The sequence below is a fragment of the Sorex fumeus genome, unplaced genomic scaffold, assembly GCF_029834395.1.
Source record: "Sorex fumeus unplaced genomic scaffold, SorFum_2.1 ptg000036l, whole genome shotgun sequence".
Taxonomy (NCBI): domain Eukaryota; kingdom Metazoa; phylum Chordata; class Mammalia; order Eulipotyphla; family Soricidae; genus Sorex; species Sorex fumeus.
Genome location: NW_026606093.1, coordinates 14,698,352 through 14,716,430, shown reverse-complemented (window position 1 = coordinate 14,716,430; position 18,079 = coordinate 14,698,352). Strand labels below are relative to the sequence as shown.

Sequence of the window (18,079 nt, the reverse complement as noted above, 5' to 3'; positions counted from 1 at the left end):
ATTCTCTCTAAAACTATAAACCTGTCTCTCTGAGTTCAAAAGTGTAAGCTGTAGGTTGGCTTTGTGTTTAAATGTGGCTTGATTTGGTGCTTGGAGAAGAACATCTGAACCTGCCTTTTAACCTACACCTCAGTTGACTGGGTTGTCGTGTTGGAGATGGTGGTGTTCCAGGGTCAACACTTTGAAAACCACTGCTGGTTGGGAGATTTTTCATTCTCTAGGTAACTTCTCTTTGTTTGCCTGATCTACATCACCCTCCTCCCAGTCATGGGGAGATGGGTAGAGGGGTGGGGAGTCATTAATGATTGTTAAGAGGAAAATTTCTTTGATTGTGTTGTTTTAAAGAGAGGAGGAAGTCATACAACAGCAGAGAACGTGACTGACTGCTTGGATGTGGGTGGTGATATTTCTGCACATCTCCTTGGAAGGCATATGCTCCTTTGGAGTCTGTGAGAATCATCTTGAGTTGTCTTCCTCCTTGGGTGAGATTTAGAATGTCAGATGATTCAGGTAAAGAAAGAGAGCTGATAATAGGTAATTTGAGAAAGGAAGACTGAAAGTAGTACCGAGTCAAATGATTGGTTAGTTGTCTCTATAGCAAAGCTGGTGTCTTAAAGTTTGGAGTGCCAATGGACCACACTTGCCTTTGTTTTGAGTGATTGAAAGTTCATAGTTTTCCTCTGGTTCTCAGAGAAGGAACCTTCATATACAGTTGAGGGTTTTGCCTGTTTGTTTTTTAAGTGCTGAATGAAGGGACTTGTACAAAAGGGGCAATGGAAGGCTGAGATTCTGCCACTCTGGGACATGGCTCATCTGGGGGAAGAAATAGTGTTTCATAATTCCCACAAGGCCATCTGCGCATTAAGTTTAGAAACTTGATTTCCCACTGCTCCCACTATCTCTGACCTTATTCCTCATGGGCATGGCCCCAAGCTTCGGGCTCCATCACCTCACTGATCTGTTCCCACAGGAAATAAATGACAGAGTGAAGAGAAGCCACGGGACTAGGGGAGAGAAGGATTTAACTTGGAAGGAAACTCATTAGGAAAATAACTCTATAAAATATTTTTAAGGAGGTAGTTATCACTGTCCCCACTGGCGTCCCTGGGAGAGCTCTCCCAGGGGTTCTGCCTCTTTCTAATGTTGGTGATTTGGACTTCTTTCTCATATGAGGGTTTGGAGGTAGGAGGTCTTAATTTTTGCCTTCTCTACATTTAAAAACAAGTTTTTGGTTAGAAACATTATCAGTGGCATTTATACATTCACAGTTTTGTGCAACAATCAGCACTCTAATTTTAAAACATTTTTATCATACTTAAAAGGAAGCCCTACTTTCATTTTCTCCACCCCACCCCCCAGCCCCTGGTAACCATGAATCTACTTTCTGTCTCTATGGTTATTACTGTTTGAGGAATTTCATATGAATGAAGTAATACAATATGAGGCCTTTTATGCCCAGCTATTTCAGGATGATGTCAAAATTCATCCATGTTGTAGCGATAATCAGTACTTCATTCTTTGTGGTGAGTGAATATTTCTTTGTATGTGTACATTTACTTATATTTTCATCAGTTGAAGGACTCGAGTTGTTTCCATTGTTTTCTGCTATTGTGGATTATGCTGTTGTGAACATGTGTGTATGGTGTTTCCTTTTTTGTTTTATTTACTTATTTACTTAGTTATTGGCTTGGGAGACACAATTGGTGGTGCTCAGGGATTACATCTGTGTCTGCAGTCAGATATCATTTGCAGTGGGCTCAAGGGACAAAGAATCGAACCATGGTTAGCTACATGCAAGGCAGGCATCCCACTTACTGTTCTATTTCTCCATCCCCAATGCTTACAGTGTTTCACATCTGGTAGATATGTGCCCAGTTGTCTGCACATCTTTTCATTCTTGACCTATTTCAAACCAGTCCATTGGAGACCTGTCTTCCTGCAAGAGAGGAAAAGCAAGGAGACTGGCTGCCTAGATGTCGAGCAGAACAGTCAAGCAGACACAGAGTCTATCGCCCCTACCCAGGAGAGGGATATGGAGACCTTTTACTCATTGGGTAAATTAGGCAATAGGCCTGATTGGTCTCCACTGCTAGCCTCTTCCATCTCTATGAGGTTTAGGATGGGAGTACGTCCATTAAGCTTCTTTCATGATAATCAAGCTGGTGCTCTGCTTCTCTGAGATGTGAACGACTTCAAAGCAATCACTGTACCTCCTTGTTCTTCAGTATCCATAATAGCAATCAAACATGACACCACAGTTGATAAATTAGCATCTTAACACCATATCCTTCTGCTTCTAGAATAGTTTTTTTTCCATAAACATTTTTAAGCCTTCCTTCCTTACTCCAATTTTTTTCTTAAGCCATCTGAGTCAAAATGTCAAATTGTACATAGACATACATGCCTACACACACACACACTTATCATAAGGATCATAGAACTATTTATCTTGCACATGTTTTGACCACTTGTCATTACACGGTCCAAAGCAAGTGTCTTGAGGCCAGATAGACATCTCCCGGGTGTCCTGAAACTCGGTGTGCTTTGGAAAGCTGCCAACCCGCCGTCCAGCTCACTAGTACTTGACAGTCCTGAGGTCGACTTACTGAAAGGGAGAGAGAAAGAGAGAGAAGTATTTAGGGTATTGGGGGAGGCTTTGTTGTAAATTGGGGAAAATTCATAATGGCACGGTAGAGCTACACAGAGAGTCAAGGGGAATCCATGTTTACTTGATGTCCCAGGATCAGCTAGGATTGACCTGATTATTGCTGAGGGCATGCAGGGCTTTGCAGACACAGGAGCATATGAAGTCTAGAGAAGTCTGAAAGTTGTATGTCTCTGTGGTTTGTTTTCAGTCTATTTTCTCATTTTCCTAAGCAGTGAGCCTCAGTGACCAAACCCCATGTTCATTACACGTGACTTGTACTAATTCCACTAATCTGACCTCAGTTCAATCCATAGCAGCACATATGGTCCCTGGAGCACAAGGGTCATTCCTGAGCACTAAGTCAGTACTCACTTTTGGGGACTGCTGGGTCTGACTCAACCCATCAGCACTCCCTCAGAAAGAATTTAAAAGGAGAGATGGACATGGAGGACATTGGGTTTTATAGGTTAAGATGGATATTATGGTGGAGATTGTTGTGCTGGGTGTTGGGGAACCTTACACCTGTGATGTTCAGGGGATCAAGTGCTTTCTCCTGATAGTGTTCAGGGGTCCAGACAGAAACAGTGATCAAAACCAGGGCTTCCGCATGCAAGGAATGTGTGTGACATCCTTAGTCTCTGACTGGTTTTAACATTTCTGAGTAAATTTAGCTTAACCAAGAAAGTTATGCCCCCATTCATTGTGTATTTAGAATTCTTATTTTAGTTAGTTTACTTCTTTTATAAGGCACATCAGTTATATGAGCTAATTTGGATGCTATTTTCTTATTATAAGTATTATTTAGCTAATTACTTTTGTGTGTTTATTGAAGAAGACTCATTCTTTCCTAAAATGAACCATAAAGTACCGCTGGAAGCAAAGCTAGTAGTTTTGAGTACTTTGACAGCACTTTATGGTTATACTTAAATACAGTAGACTCCCAGGGGGGCACAGAATAATTTTTTTTCTGAAGAGGGAGGAGATAAGCAAAAGAAGCTTGGAAATATTTGATTTAGATGAAATAAATAAGTCAAAATAATATAAAATTGACCATATTTTCATATCTAGAAATTACCTATTTTAACATTTGTGTCTGTACTTGGTTTCTGTATGTTGCATATATTTTTCTCTGAATTCTATTTTAAAGAAAGTATTACTGTGCCTTGCTAAAGGAATTAACAGCTCGTTAATATGCATAGACACAAAAAAATAAGTCTCCATTGGTACTAAGATTCCAAGGTTCTTTGCCAGATTGATTTGAACATTTGAGAAAAGCCCTAGTAGCTCATTAATTTATAGTTACTTTAGAATACTTTTTACCTCACTTTAAAAAAAAATTTAATTTTATCCTATTTTATTTTTTAAATTTTTTTAATGAATCACCATGAGATACAGTTACAGACTTACAAACTTTCGTGATTACGTTTCAGTCATATAATTATCGAGTACCCATCCCTCCACCAGTGCTCATTCGCCACCACCAGTGTTCCCAGTATCCCTCCCATCACCCCTCTCATCCGCCCCTGATTCTGTGGCATGCACATTCCCTTTTTCTCTCTGTCCTTTTGTGTGTTATAGTTTTCAATACTGGTATTAAGTGACCACAATGTTTGGTCCATACTTCCAGCACACATCTCCCATCCTGAGCGAGCCCTCCAAGCATTCTTTACTTGGTGGTCCCTTCTCTAGCTCAGCTGCCTTTTCCCTCAGCATGTGAGGCCGGATTTTAAGCCATGGAGCAATCCTCCTGGCCCTTATCTCTATTATCCTTGAGTGTTAGTCTCCCATTATAATATTATATGTCCCACAAATGAGGGAAGTAATTCTATGTCTGTGCCTCTCTCTCTTACTCATTTCACTTAGCATGATACTCTCCAAGTTGATCCACTTATATGCAAATTTTATGACTTCATCTTTTCTAGTATTGCTGCATAGTATTCCATTGTATAGATGTACCCAAGTTTCTTTAACCAGTCTGTTATTGAACACCCAGGTTTTTAACAGGTTCTGGCTAATTGTAAATAGTGCTGCAATAAACATACAAGTGCAGATATCCTTTCTATTGCAATTTTTGTCCTCTCGGGATATATTCCCAGAAGTTTATTGCTTTGTCAAATGGGAGCTCAATTTCTAATTTTTTAAGAAAGATCCATATTATTTTCCAAAAGGGCTGAAACAGTCGGCATTCCCACCAGCAGTGAAGGCCAGTCTTCTTCTCTCCACATTTACGCCAACACCAGTTGCTTTTGTTCTTTTGGATGTGTGCCAGTCTCTATGGTGTGAGATGATATTTCATTGTTCTTTTGATCTGCATCTCCCTGATGATTAGTGATGAAGAGCATTTTTTCATGCACCTTTTGGCATGAATTTCTCTTCTTTGAGAAAGTTTCTGTTCATTTCATCACCCCATTTTCTGATGGGATTGGATGTTTTCTTCTATTAGAAGTTCAATCAGTGCCTTGTATATCCTTGATATCAACTCCTTATCACTGGCTATTGGGTGAATATCCTTTCCCATTCTGTAGACTGTCTTTGTATTCCAGTCACTGTTTCTTTTGAGATGCAGAAGCTTCTTAGTTTAAGATACTTCCACTTCTTTATCTCTGTCTCCACTTACTTGGTCAGTGGAGTGTTATCTTTGAAGATATCTTTAGCTTCAATGTTGTAGAGGGTTTTCCCCACCTTTTCTTCAGTGTACCTTGTGGATTCTGGTCTGAGGTTTTTAATCCACTTTGATCTGACTTTTGTGCATGGTGTTAGGTAGAGGTCTGAGCCCATTTTTTTGCATGTAACTGTCCAGTTTTGCCTGCACAATTTATTAAAGAGGCTTTCCTTACTCCACTTCACATTTCTTGCTCCCTTATCAAAGATTAGATGATCATAAATTTGAGGGTGTGTTTAAATATATTCAACCCTGTTCCATTGGTTTGCGACTTTGCCTTTGTTCCAATACCATGCTATTTTAATTATTACCACTTTGTAGTAGTTTGAGGTTGGGGAAGGTGATGCCTTCCATCTTTTTTCCCCCAAGAATCGCTTTAGCTATTCATGAGGGTTTGTTGTTCCAGATAAATTTCAGGAGTGTTTGATCAATTTTTTTGAAGAATTTCATGGGTATTCTCATAGGGATCACATTGGGGAGTATTGCCATTTTGACAATATTAATCCTCCCAATCCATGAGCAGGAGATTTTTTCCATTTCCTCTTGTCCTCTTTTATTTCTTGAAGTAACATTTTGTAGTTTTCTTTGTACAGGTTCTTTACCTCCTAGTTAGGCTGAATCTGAGGTATTTGATTTTCTGAGGCATGATTGTGAACAGGATTGCTTTTTTCATATAGTTTTTTTCTCTCTCATTATTTGTGTATAGTAAAGTCTATTTGGGGGTATTGATTTTATAGCCTGTGACTTTACTATCCAAGTCTATTGTTTCTAGGAGCTCCTTGGTAAAGGCTTTAGGGTTCTCTAAATATAGTATCATATCATCTGCAAATAGTGAGATCTTGATTGCTTCCTTTCCTATCTGGGGATGCCCTTATTATCTTTTTCTTGCCTAAACACTACTGCAGGTACTTCCAGTACTATATTGAATAGGAGTGGTGAGAGTGGGCATACTTGTCTTGTCCCTTATCTTAGAGGGAAGCCTCATAATTTTTCCCCATTGAGGGTAATGCTTGCCATAGATTTGTGGTAGATGACTTTGACTATATTGAGGAAAGTTCCTTCAATATCTATTTTGATGAGAGTTTTCAACATAAAGGGGTGCTGGATCTTGTCAAATGCTTTCTCTGCATCTACTGATGTGATCACATGGTTTTTAACTTTTCTTTTATTGATATGATGAATTATGTTGATTGACTTCCACTTGTAAACCATCCTTGCATCCCTGGGATGCATCCCACTTGGTCATAGTGTATGATCTTTTTGATGAGTTGTTGGATTCTATTTGTGAATATTTTATTGACCATCTTTGCATCTGTGTTCATCAGGGTTATCGGCCTGTAATTTTCTTTTTTTTTTGTGATGTCTCAGTTTGCTTTTATGTGCCTCATATGTGCCTTATAGATACTGTTTGGGAGATATGTGCCTCATATATACTGTTTGGAAGTTTTTCTGTTTTCTCAATTTCCTGGAAAAGCTTGAAAAGAACTGGCAATAGGTCCTCTTTAAATGTTTGGAAGAATTTTCTAGTGAATCCATATGGACCTGGGCTTTTGTTTTGGGGAAGACTTTTGATTACAGTTTCAATTTCTTTAATAGTAATAGATCTATTCAGGTATTCCAAATCTTCTTGCTTCAGCCTTGGGAGGTTATAGGAATCCAGGAATTTATCCATTTCTTTTGGTTCTCTTGTTTCGTGGCATACAGATTTTCAAAGTAATCTCTGATGATTTTTTGAATTTCTTTGGTTTCTTTTGTGATGGCCCCCTTTTCATTTCTGATTTGATTTATTATATCTCACTCATTTAAGACTTGTACTAATTATTTCGGGTAGATTTGCACTGCAAGCCATGAACATTATCATTTTCTGTACTTGGGGTTCCAAGAGATATCAGGTTTGTTCATGATTGCATTTCAGTCATACAGTGTTCCAATGCTCATCCCTCTACCAGTGTAATTTTCCAGCACCAGTGTCCCAAGTTTCCCTCCCACTTTTTCAAGCCAAAGCCCACCACAACCTGCCTCTATGGTAGACACCTCTCTTTTCTCTCTCTCTCTCTCTCTCTCTCTCTCTCTCTCTCTCTCTCTCTCTCTCTCTCTCTATCCCTCTCATTTTAGGCATTATGATTTAGGATATAGATGCTGAATGGTTATCATAGGTATCTCTTTATCTGCTTTCAACACTCAGTTCTTGTCCAGAATCATTTCCAACTAGTGTTGTCATAATGGGTCCTCCTCTATCTTAACTACCCTCCATCTCCCATACAATTACCAACCATTGACCAGTCCTCCTGGCCCATTTTCCTGGCCTTGGATATTAGGTCCATACTTTTATTTTATATCCCACAAATAAATGCAGTCATTCTAGATCTGTCCCTTTCCTTCTGACTCATTTCACTTAGCATGGTACTTGCCAAGTCTCTCCATTTATAGGCAAATTTCATGCCTCATTTTTCCGACAGCTTTCTAGTATTCCATAGTGTAGATTTACCATAGTTTCTTTATCAGTTCATCTGTTCTCAGCACTCAGGTTGTTTCCAGATTCTGGCCATTGTGAGTAGTGATACAATGAACATAGAAATGCAGATGGGTTTCTGCTGTGTGTTTTTGGACCCCCAGGGTGTATTCCCAGTAGTGGTATTGCTGTGTAAAATGGGATCTCAATTTCTAGCTTTTTGAGGAATGTCCAAAGAATGAATGTTTAAAATTAAGTGGTTATTCCAGGCATGGTATTATCAACATTTGGTAAATCAGAACTATCACATTTGTTGTTTCTCTCAGCTGTCATGCAAGAGGGTTATTTCATTGTTTGAAATTTCCTTTGTAACTGGTAAGGAGAAAGCTCAGCTCTGTTAAGTAACTGGAATTTCCCTCTGTCTTCTATGGGAAAGGTCCCTTCTGTGGTAGCCCAGAAAAAGCACTTCTCAGAGGTCATATCTCTGAAACTAAGTTTGTGTGCCCTGGGTCCTCCCTAAAGGAGGTCTGGGAGCCATGCACTCTCCAGTTCAGTTATCCCAGGTCACTTTAAGTGCTTCCAACTTTCTGGTTGAACAACAATTACAGTGATGCTTAAGGTGTATGACCTTTTCTTTTTTCTCCTTTACAGAAGCCTGGGATGGTTCCCCCTCCGCCTGGAGAGGAAAGCCAGGTTATTCTTCCACCTGGCTGGCAAAGCTACTTGTCTCCTCAGGGTCGGCGTTATTATGTCAACACAACCACCAATGGTGAGTTCTACTCTGCAGAGTGTCCTGCAGCTGTTTCTGGTTCTGTATAAGATTCCTCCGTCTCAGTTTGTAGAATTTCCTTTTAGAAATTTCTCCTAGAGACTTCAATGACATCTTGATTTCTCCACAGTTCTGGATTGGAGGGTTCTGACCCTGGGGTGGGCAGTTTGCTCTTCAAGGTTGAGAATGTTACATGGACCTCAAAACCAGAATTTTTGTTGTTGTTGTTGAAACTAACTTCATGGTCTGGGGATTATCATCAGCAACTGGCTTTTTTTTTTTTTTTTTACTTTTTATTTATTTTTTTCTTTTTTTTTTATTAGTGAAAAACCATGAGGTACAGTTATAGGCTTACAAATTTTGTGCTTGGGTTTCAGTTATACAATGATCAAGTCCCCATACCTCCACCAGTGCCCGTCATCCATCCCCATGGGTCCCAGCATCCCCCCCCCTCATCGCCCCCCCCCGTCCCATCCTGCCTCTGTGGCAGGGTATTCCCCCTTGTTCTCTCTCTCTTCTTTTGGGTACTGTGTTTTGCAAGAGAGGCTTTGAGTGGCAATCATGTTTGGTCTATCGACTACTTTTAGCATGCTTCTCCCACCCTGGGAGGGCCCTCACAACACCCTTCATTTGGTACTCTCTTCTCTATCTGAGCTTCCTTTTCACCTAGAGCCTGTGGCTGGCCTTCCATTCATGGAGCAAAATTCCTGGTACTAATCTCAGCCATTCCTGTGTGTCACTCTCCCTTTTTGTTGCTTTATGTTCCCCAGATGAATGCAATCTTTCTGTGTCTATCCCGCTCTTTCTGACTCATTTCGCTTAACATGATACTTTCCATGTAGTACCACTTGTATGTAAATTTCATAACTTCATCTTTTCTAACAGCTACATAGTACTCCATTGTGTAAATGTACCAAAGTTTCTTTAACCAGTCATCTGTTCTTGGGCACTCAGGTTTTTTCCAGATTCTGGCTATTGTAAAGAGTGCTGCAATGAACAAACAATTGCAGATGTCACTTTGACTATACCTTTTTGCCTCTCTGGGATATATTCCCAGGAGTGCTATAGCTGGGTCAAATGGCAGATCAAATTCTAATTTTTTGAGAGTCGTCCATACTGTTTTCCAAAAGGGTTGGACCAGCCGGCATTCCCACCAGCAGTGAAGGAGGGTCCCTTTCTCGCCACATCCGCGCCAGCACCGGTTGCTTTTGTTCTTGTGGATGTGGGCCAGTCTCTGTGGTGTGAAATGATATCTCATTGTGGTTTTGATCTGCATCTCTCTGATGATTAGTGATGTAGAGCATTTTCTCATGTGCCTTTTTGCCATTCGAATTTCTTCTTTGCGAAAGTTTCTGTTCATTTCCTCACCCCATTTTTTGATGGGGTTGGGTGATTTCTTCTTGTGGAGTTTAACCAGTACCTTGTATATCCTTGATATCAACCCCTTGTCGGATGTATACTTGGTGAATATCCTTTCCCATTCTGTAGGCTGTCTTTGTATTTTGGTCACTGTTTCTTTGGAGGTGCAGAAGCTTCTTAGTTTAAGATAGTCCCATTTGTCTATCTCTGTTTTCACTTGCTCAGCCAGTGGCGTGACATCTTTGAAGATACCATTAGCTTCAATATCATGGAGAGTTTTGCCGACTTTGTCTTCAATAAACATTATGGATTCTGGTCTGATGTTGAGGTCATAAATCCATTTTGATCTTACTTTTGTGCATGGTGTTAGGCAGAGATCTGAGCCCACTTTTTTGCATGTAGCCGTCCAATTTTGCCAGCACAGTTTGTTGAAGAGGCTTTCCCTGCTCCATTTCACTTTTCTTGCCCCCTTATCAAAAATTAGATGATTATATGTTTGGGAGGAAATGTCAGTATATTCAACTCTGTTCCATTGGTCTGCAGCTCTGCTTTTGTTCCAGTACCATGCTGTTTTAATTATTACTGCCTTGTAGTAGAGTTTGAAGTTAGGGAGGTTGATTCCTCCCATTTTCTTTTTCCCAAGAATTGCTTTAGCTATTCGTGGGGGCTTATTGTTCCATATAAATTTCAGGAGTGTTTGCTCCATTTCTTTGAAGAATGTCATGGGTATCCTTATAGGGATTGCATTGAATTTGTATAGTGCTTTGGGAAGTAGCAACTGGCTTTAATATGCATGATTTCTTGGATTTGGAAGGCACAGCTGGGTGCAAGCGTGACCGTCTGCCCAATTTCTTTTATTTATTTATTTATTTATTTATTTTTTATTAGTGACGCCATGAGGTACAGTTGTAGACTTACAAATTTTTGTGCTTGGGTTTCAATTATACAATGATCAAATACCCACCCCTCCACCAATGCCCATTTTCCACCACCACGGATCCCAGTATTCCTCCCACCTCCTATCCCCCTTATCCCACCCTGCCTCTGTGGCAGGGCATACCCTTTTGTTCTTTCACTCCTTTTGGATGTTGTGGTCTGCAAAAGAGGCATTGAGTGGCAATCATTTTTGGTCTATAGTCTACTTTCAACATGCTTCTCCCATCCTAGGAGGATCCTCCCAACACCCTTTATTTGGTGCTCCCTTCTCTATCTGAGCTCCCTTTTCCCCTAGCATGTGTGGCTGGCCTCCAAGCCATGGAGCAAAATTCCTGCTACTAATTTCGGCCATTCTTGGGTGTTAGTCTCCTATTTTGTTACTTTATGTTCCCCAGATGAATGCAATCTTTCTATGTCTATCCCTTTCTTTCTGACTCATTTTGCTTAGCATGATACTTTTCATGTAGTACCACTTGTATGTAAATTTCATGACTTAATCTTTTCTAACACCTTCATAGTACTCCATTGTGTAAATGTACCAAAGTTTCTTTAACCAGTCATCTGTTCTTGGGCACTCAGGTTTTTTCCAGATTCTGGCTATTGTAAAGAGTGCTGCAATGAACAAACAAGTCGTCTGCCCAATTTCATCACTACATTCTTCTCTCCCTTCATACTGATATTTCTTGGAAAATTCTTTGATTCTAAATTCTGGGATTATTTATGGATTATTTTTCTAACAGATAACATAGATTCCATGTGCATTTTGGAGTTATACGGGAACTCGCCTCCATGTTCCAAATTATTATGGACTTCTTGGGCCTTCACAGCAACTCTAGAATCCCAAGAGCAGGAAAACTCGGGAAGATTCATAGAAGGGACTATGTTAGATGTTGTGACAAGGTGATCATTGTGGGTTTCAGTCTGTTTGCTGGGTTGTGTATTTATGCTCTCACGGGGAGCTATGTAAACCTCCTCTCAGTCTGTGTAAGCCCGCAGGGATTACATGTGAAAAGATGTTCATGGCTGTTGCCTTGAACAGACAAGGGAAGAATGAGGGTCAAGATGGTTGCTGATTAGTTGTCATTTATTCGGTTTCTCATCTCTCCCAGCTCCCTCCACCCGCCCTGTGTCTCTGTCTCACCATGCAATTCTTTCTTCCCTCTGTATATGTCTCCTCTATCTCTCTCTTTCCTGTCTCTCTGCTATCTCCGTAACTATCTCTACTTCAATCCCTTCTCCTTCAAACAATCCATCCAACAATCCAACAACCAACAATTCCCCCCTCTTCTCCCTGCAGCCGCTCTTTTTTTTATTCTCTCACCACACCTCCCTAACCATGCCTTCCCATGGGAAACGTGATCAAAAATGTTTTTCCAGTCTTCCCGACCACCTGCAGCCTACAAGGGCAAAATAGCCCTTAAGATGTGTTTCTCTTCTTCTTAGAACTGCAAACTTAATTAGTATCTTTAATTCTCCTTCCTAAAATTTATCATTTTGTATGGACACAGTAATAGACACTTTTAGGCGTGTAGGGTAACTCTCCTGGGGACATCTCACCACAGACTCAGACTACAGTGCTCAGACTAGATCAATCATTCCTAATTCCAGCAGGGTCCAAATCTAGTTATTACTTTTGCATCATGTCATAATTTGTCCATGACCAAGCTCTTAACTTATAGTTAAGCATCAGGGCCCTTTAACCAGGCCCATTTCTATGCCAGGGTAGCTCATAGCTCACTGTTTGTCCTGAGTCCATCAGTCCCTCATCAAGACCCTGCTTTTGGGGATCTAGGTAGTAAGTCAAGAGAGCAGATGTCCAGGAGATATATTATCTAGAGTCAATCAACTCCCAAGCCACAGGCTTGTCTTTTTAATTGTCTTCCTGTGTCCATACAAAAAACAACTGCTCTGAAATAATAACCATGCAAAGGACATTAAGGAGAAGAGAAAGACAATATTTACAAGTCAGAGTCAAATCAGGGGGACAAAGGTAATTGACAGGTTGGGGGTCAATCAACAAATACAAGTTCCCAGCTGCCAGGGAGGAAGGGTCAACCAACATTATCCTACTCTGGGGAAGGGTTTCTAGATATTTCTAGGGATGTTATAGTTAAAGAGGTAACCATGATTCTTCAGAAAAGGGAAGTTGTACTGCTTCTAACCATTTAGTCATAGGGTTCTTCAAAACAAACTCATGAATAGCTTTGAACTTATCAGATTTTGAAGTTTTAGAGGAAAGTGTGTTTCTGTGTAGCTACTATCTATAAAATGCAGAAATTGAACCCTATCATTCTGAAGTCATCAAGTATTTGGATCTGCTTCTTGTCCTGAATTAACTTTCTTACAAAGAGGCATGGAATAAAAATGAATATATAAAATTAAGATCATCATATATGTATGTATGTATATATAATTAAATAATACTATATTCTTTTTTTTCTTTTTGGTCACAACTGGCAATGCACGAGGTTACTCCTGGGTCATGCACTTAGGAATCACTCCTGGTGATGCTCGGGAGACCATATGGGATGCTGGGGATTGAACCCAGGTCAGCCGCATGCAAGGCAAACACCCTACCCACTGTGCTATTGCGCCAGCCCTGAGAATACCATATTCTTAACAAAATCTGTAGCACTGTAGCACTGTCCTCCTGTTGTTCATCGATTTGCTCAGTGGGCCCAGTGATGTCTCTATTGTGAGACTTGTTACTGTGTTTGGCATATGGAATACGTCATGGGTAGCTTGCCAGGCTTTGCCATGTGGGCGAGATACTCTCGGTAGCTTGCTGAGCTCTCCTAGAGGGACGGAGGATTCGAACTCAGGTTGGCCAAGTTGGCCACATGCATGGCAAACGCCCTACTACTATGCTGTCACGCCAGCCTTTAATAAAATCAGTGTGTGAAAAATCATTTAAAAATTAAAAATTTGAGGCTTGAGAATGTGGCTCAGTTAGTAAAGCACCTGCCTTTCAGATGTGAGACTGAGAATTTGATTCCCAGCACTCCTGGTATGATAGCCATTGCTACAGATGCAAAAGCCAGGGCATATTAAAATAAAGTGCTTACAGTCCTTAATGCCACAACCACAGAAGCTGAAGGGAAGGGTGTGGGAGGAAGAAAATATCCTTAGTTCCATCCCCTAGAGCTATTAGCATACAAATCCTTTAATGCATATTACTTTAATAAATTGAAAAATTGTATTTATATTGTTATGAAAAATATTTTGACAGTATATAGAGGGCATCTATACAGTTTATTCTGACCCACTTTAACAGTTATGTGATCGTCTATTGCTAATGCATGCTTCCATGAAGAATAAGAAATATATAAAGCATTATTTTCATGTTTAATTCACTCATTCATTCAATAAAAATTTAATAAACCTCAAAAATATTCTCTGCAGAGTGTTGTATGCTAGAGATAGAATGATTAAAAAGAACTCCTGCCCTCAAATCTATGATATTATAAGAAGCAGATCTTAAATATGACTGTGAAGGGGAAATTTGGAGTCCTTTGAGACCCTGAAAAAAGCACTAGAGATCATGAGAGAAGAGGAGAACCTTCCTGGAAGAGAAGCTACTCTTCAACTGAGATGGGAAGATTAGTGAATAATGGGAGGTGGAAAATTTCATAATAGAGACTTAGTGATGTTAGGAGGAATTGTGCTGATCCTGAACTCATGTTGAGGCTGTCACACTGTTGTCAAAGGGAGTTGGTAGCCCTGCACCTATTAATTCTTCTTTGGAATTCTTTCTTAGATCAGTTTTGTTTAGTTGAGATGTTTAAAAAAAGATTTTAAAGTTGGTTGCCCTTTCTCCAGGAAAGTTTCTCACAGAATGCTGCTCATTCTTCGCACTTCTGTCCTTTTATCTGACCCGAATCCTAGGAGAACTATGTCTCACTGCAGTTTAATACCAACTCTTGGGTCTCTTTATGTCTTACGATTTCTACCAGAGCCACGTATCACTACCAGGAAAGCAAGTGTCCCTGCTTCTTGCCACCATTGGTTGTTTCTTTCTTTCTTTGTGTGGCTACCCTAGTCCCAAAAACTTGTCCATAATCTTTCACAGAGACTGCACAATAGGCATGCTGTCCCCATTTTTATAACACATAGAAATATAGTTTAAAGCCCAATTTACACTTTCATTACCTTGCTGTGGCTAATCTGCTTGTTTTCAAATCCATTTAGTTTTTTATAGATGGGGGTTAATTATCACAGTGCTAGATGCTGGGCTAGACTAAGCTGGGTTGTGGGGATCGACAACCAAGCAAGTTACCTCCTCAGAAGCTGCAGTCTAGAGCCTAGGAGATAGCTCAAAATAATGGAGCACATGTTTGGTGTTCAAGGGCCCTCAAATTTGATCTTAGGCACAGGCATGGTCCTCTAAGCATTACTGGACATGGCACTGCTCTCAATTGCCCATTAAAATGCTGCAGATTTTATTGAACCAGAGAAACAAAAAATATTAAGTGCTGGGTATTAACATTGCAATCTGAGTCAGTCAAACATTATCAGAATATAAAACAAATCTCTAAATAGGAAAGCCTGAACTTAGATATCTCCAAATGATGTGAGTGCATGAAAAGAAGAAACATAGTCACTGATGTACTGAGCATGGATAAGGAACAGGAAGATAAGAATGGAAAAGGAATTTGACCCACAGCAGATTCCATGAAGTACTTTGAGAAACGGGGACCTTGCCTTCTGGATATTGGAAATTATGGAAGAATTAAGAGAAATGGAAAGATATGATTAGAAATATTATAGCATGATTCCTTGGTAGCAGAAGGGAAAATTTTTATTGTTTTGTGTGATTTTTAAAAATTTTTAAATTAAGAAAAATTGTTGTTTTGGGGCTACACCCAGCAGTGCTCAGGGCCTACTCCTGGTGGGCTCAGGGGACCTTATTGTGTGTTGTGGATTAAAGCCAGGTTGACCACATGCAAGGCAAGCGCCCTACCCTCAGTACTCTCTTTCTGGTCCTGCTTAATGTTGAACTGTTAACCAATATTCTGTCATGTTCAGGGACCTGGCCTGTTAGCAAGGGCCTCTTATTTGCATAAGAGTTGTATTTCAAAAGATAGAATACAATATTGTTGGTTATATTTATAATTATAAGGCTGGATTTAATTGTTTAGCAGTGATACAGGGATTCAGGTCCCCTTTAGGAAAAATGCTGACTTTTTAATATTGTTAATGATATGTGTTTACCATTTGAATATTACCAGCATATTTCAAACAACAATGAAGGCCAGGGTTAGTTTTTTCTAATCAATATGTTAGATTCTACCTGCCATGTCTTTGAATCACTTTAAATGCTAATTTCATTAAATTTATTTGTCACTTATTTCTAAAGAAAGAAAACCATCTTTTTGATGAGGCATAACCCTGGTTCTCTAGAAAACATAACTTAAGGCAAGGATTAAATGTCAATGACTTATTTATAGTTACAGACCCTGAGCAATGAGAGTGGATGAGAGAAAGAGGGGAGACTAAGGAAGTTACTACATATACTGGTCTTTTAGATCACTCAGCAGGGGCTGGAGCGATAGCACTGCAGTAGGGCGTTTGCCTTGCACGCAGCCAACATGGCCGACCCGAGTTCCATTCCTCCGCCCCTCTCAGAGAGGCTGGCAAGCTACTGAGAGTATCTCGCCCGCACAGCAAAGCCTGGCAAGCTCCCCATGACGTATTCGATATGCCAAACACAGTAACAAGAAGTCTCACAATGGAGACGTTACTGGGCCCGCTCGAACAAATCGATGAACAACGGGAGGACCGTGCTTAGATCACTCAGCCGGTATGTTGTTGGATGGTTGCAAAGAGGAACCATAGGAGAAATTTTTTTTATTCGCTCATCTTTATCTTATCTTCTATTTCAAATTGGTCAAGTTTCCCCACATTATTGAGTTGTGTCATTTGACCCCTTCAGTGTCTTTTCAGAAAGCTTGTATAATGTTGCACCCAAGACCAATGTTGATGGTCGTAGCATGAATGAGATGTCAGCCCAAGCAGGAGTAGTTATTTTATGAGAAAGTGAGGAAGAGTTCAATACCTATCTTCCAATACGAAAGACTCCTGTGAACTGGTAGTGGTTACTTCTGTCCATTCTCAACCTTTGATAACTAGATTGAGATCCTAGGGCTCCTTTGGTGAATGTCTTTCACATATCGTAGGCAGGGGCAATTAGGGACTCCCAAATGTTATAGCATGGGTTGTGAAATCACAGCCTATGGGTCAAATTCAGCTTATACTTTGGTAAAGTTTTGTAGGAATCTATCTGTGCTCTTTTATTCACATATTATCTAATGCTGATTTTGTGTAACAATGGCAAAATTGGGTAGAGGTCATTTGAACTCAACACCAAAACTATTTGCTCTCTGGCTCCTTAAAGAGAAGATTCAATAGTTATCTTATACATGAGAACACAGAATTCCTCCAAGTGGCATAGAGGTTTGCTCAAAATTACTTTTTTTTATTTATATGCCAGGCTATATCAGGATCTTTTAATCTTCTTTTTTTACCTGAGTAACCAGAAAAATAAATGGTCAGGAGTTCTGCTGACTCGATTTGCAGTAAGGACAACTGAGTTCATCTATTAGTAGAAAAAGATAACGTTAGCATTCTTTTTCCTTTCTTTATGTTTTCTTTTTTGTCCCCAAGATTTTTTTATTAAATTATTGTGAGATAGACCTTTACAAAGCTGTTATGGAACACATTAACATTATTTTTAATGAATAAAATGTCACATTAAGAAATAATGTCATAATAACAAAAAATAATGTTAGAATATTAGCTGAAACTTAGGAGAGCTTGGAATTGTTTTTAAGCTCTTTTGGCAAATGCATAAAACATATATATATATAAATGTCTTATTATGTTTATAAGTGAAATATGAAGAACTAAACTAGGATTCAACTTTTATTTATTTTTTATCGTAATATTCACTTTATTGTGGTGATCTGGAACTCAACCTGCTATATATCTGAGATGTGCTTGAACAGAACAATTAATTATAAAGCAATAACATACATATATGAAGTATATATGAAGCATTCACCATAATAAATCTCAAGCATATATGAAGCATTCACCATAAAAAAATCATATGTTAGGTCACAAAATATGTTTTCATAAATTTAAGAATTTCTACAAAACATCTTTTCTGACAATTATATTTAGAAAGAATTAAATTGAAAATTTCACAGACTTGGACTTTGTTACTAATAACCAATATGTTAACAGATTAAAAGA

At 39.4% G+C, this 18,079-nt stretch overlaps 1 protein-coding gene across 2 annotated transcripts in view; it reads left to right on the top strand.

Annotated features, from left to right (window-relative positions):
- Positions 1–18,079, top strand: part of GAS7 (growth arrest specific 7) — a 287,236-nt gene that overhangs the window by 167,304 nt on the left and 101,853 nt on the right. For both annotated transcript variants that reach the window (XM_056117931.1, XM_056117932.1), the window contains one exon: positions 8,413–8,530. In XM_056117931.1, coding sequence (XP_055973906.1) covers positions 8,413–8,530 — 118 coding nt within the window. The remainder of the gene's footprint in view (positions 1–8,412; positions 8,531–18,079) is intronic.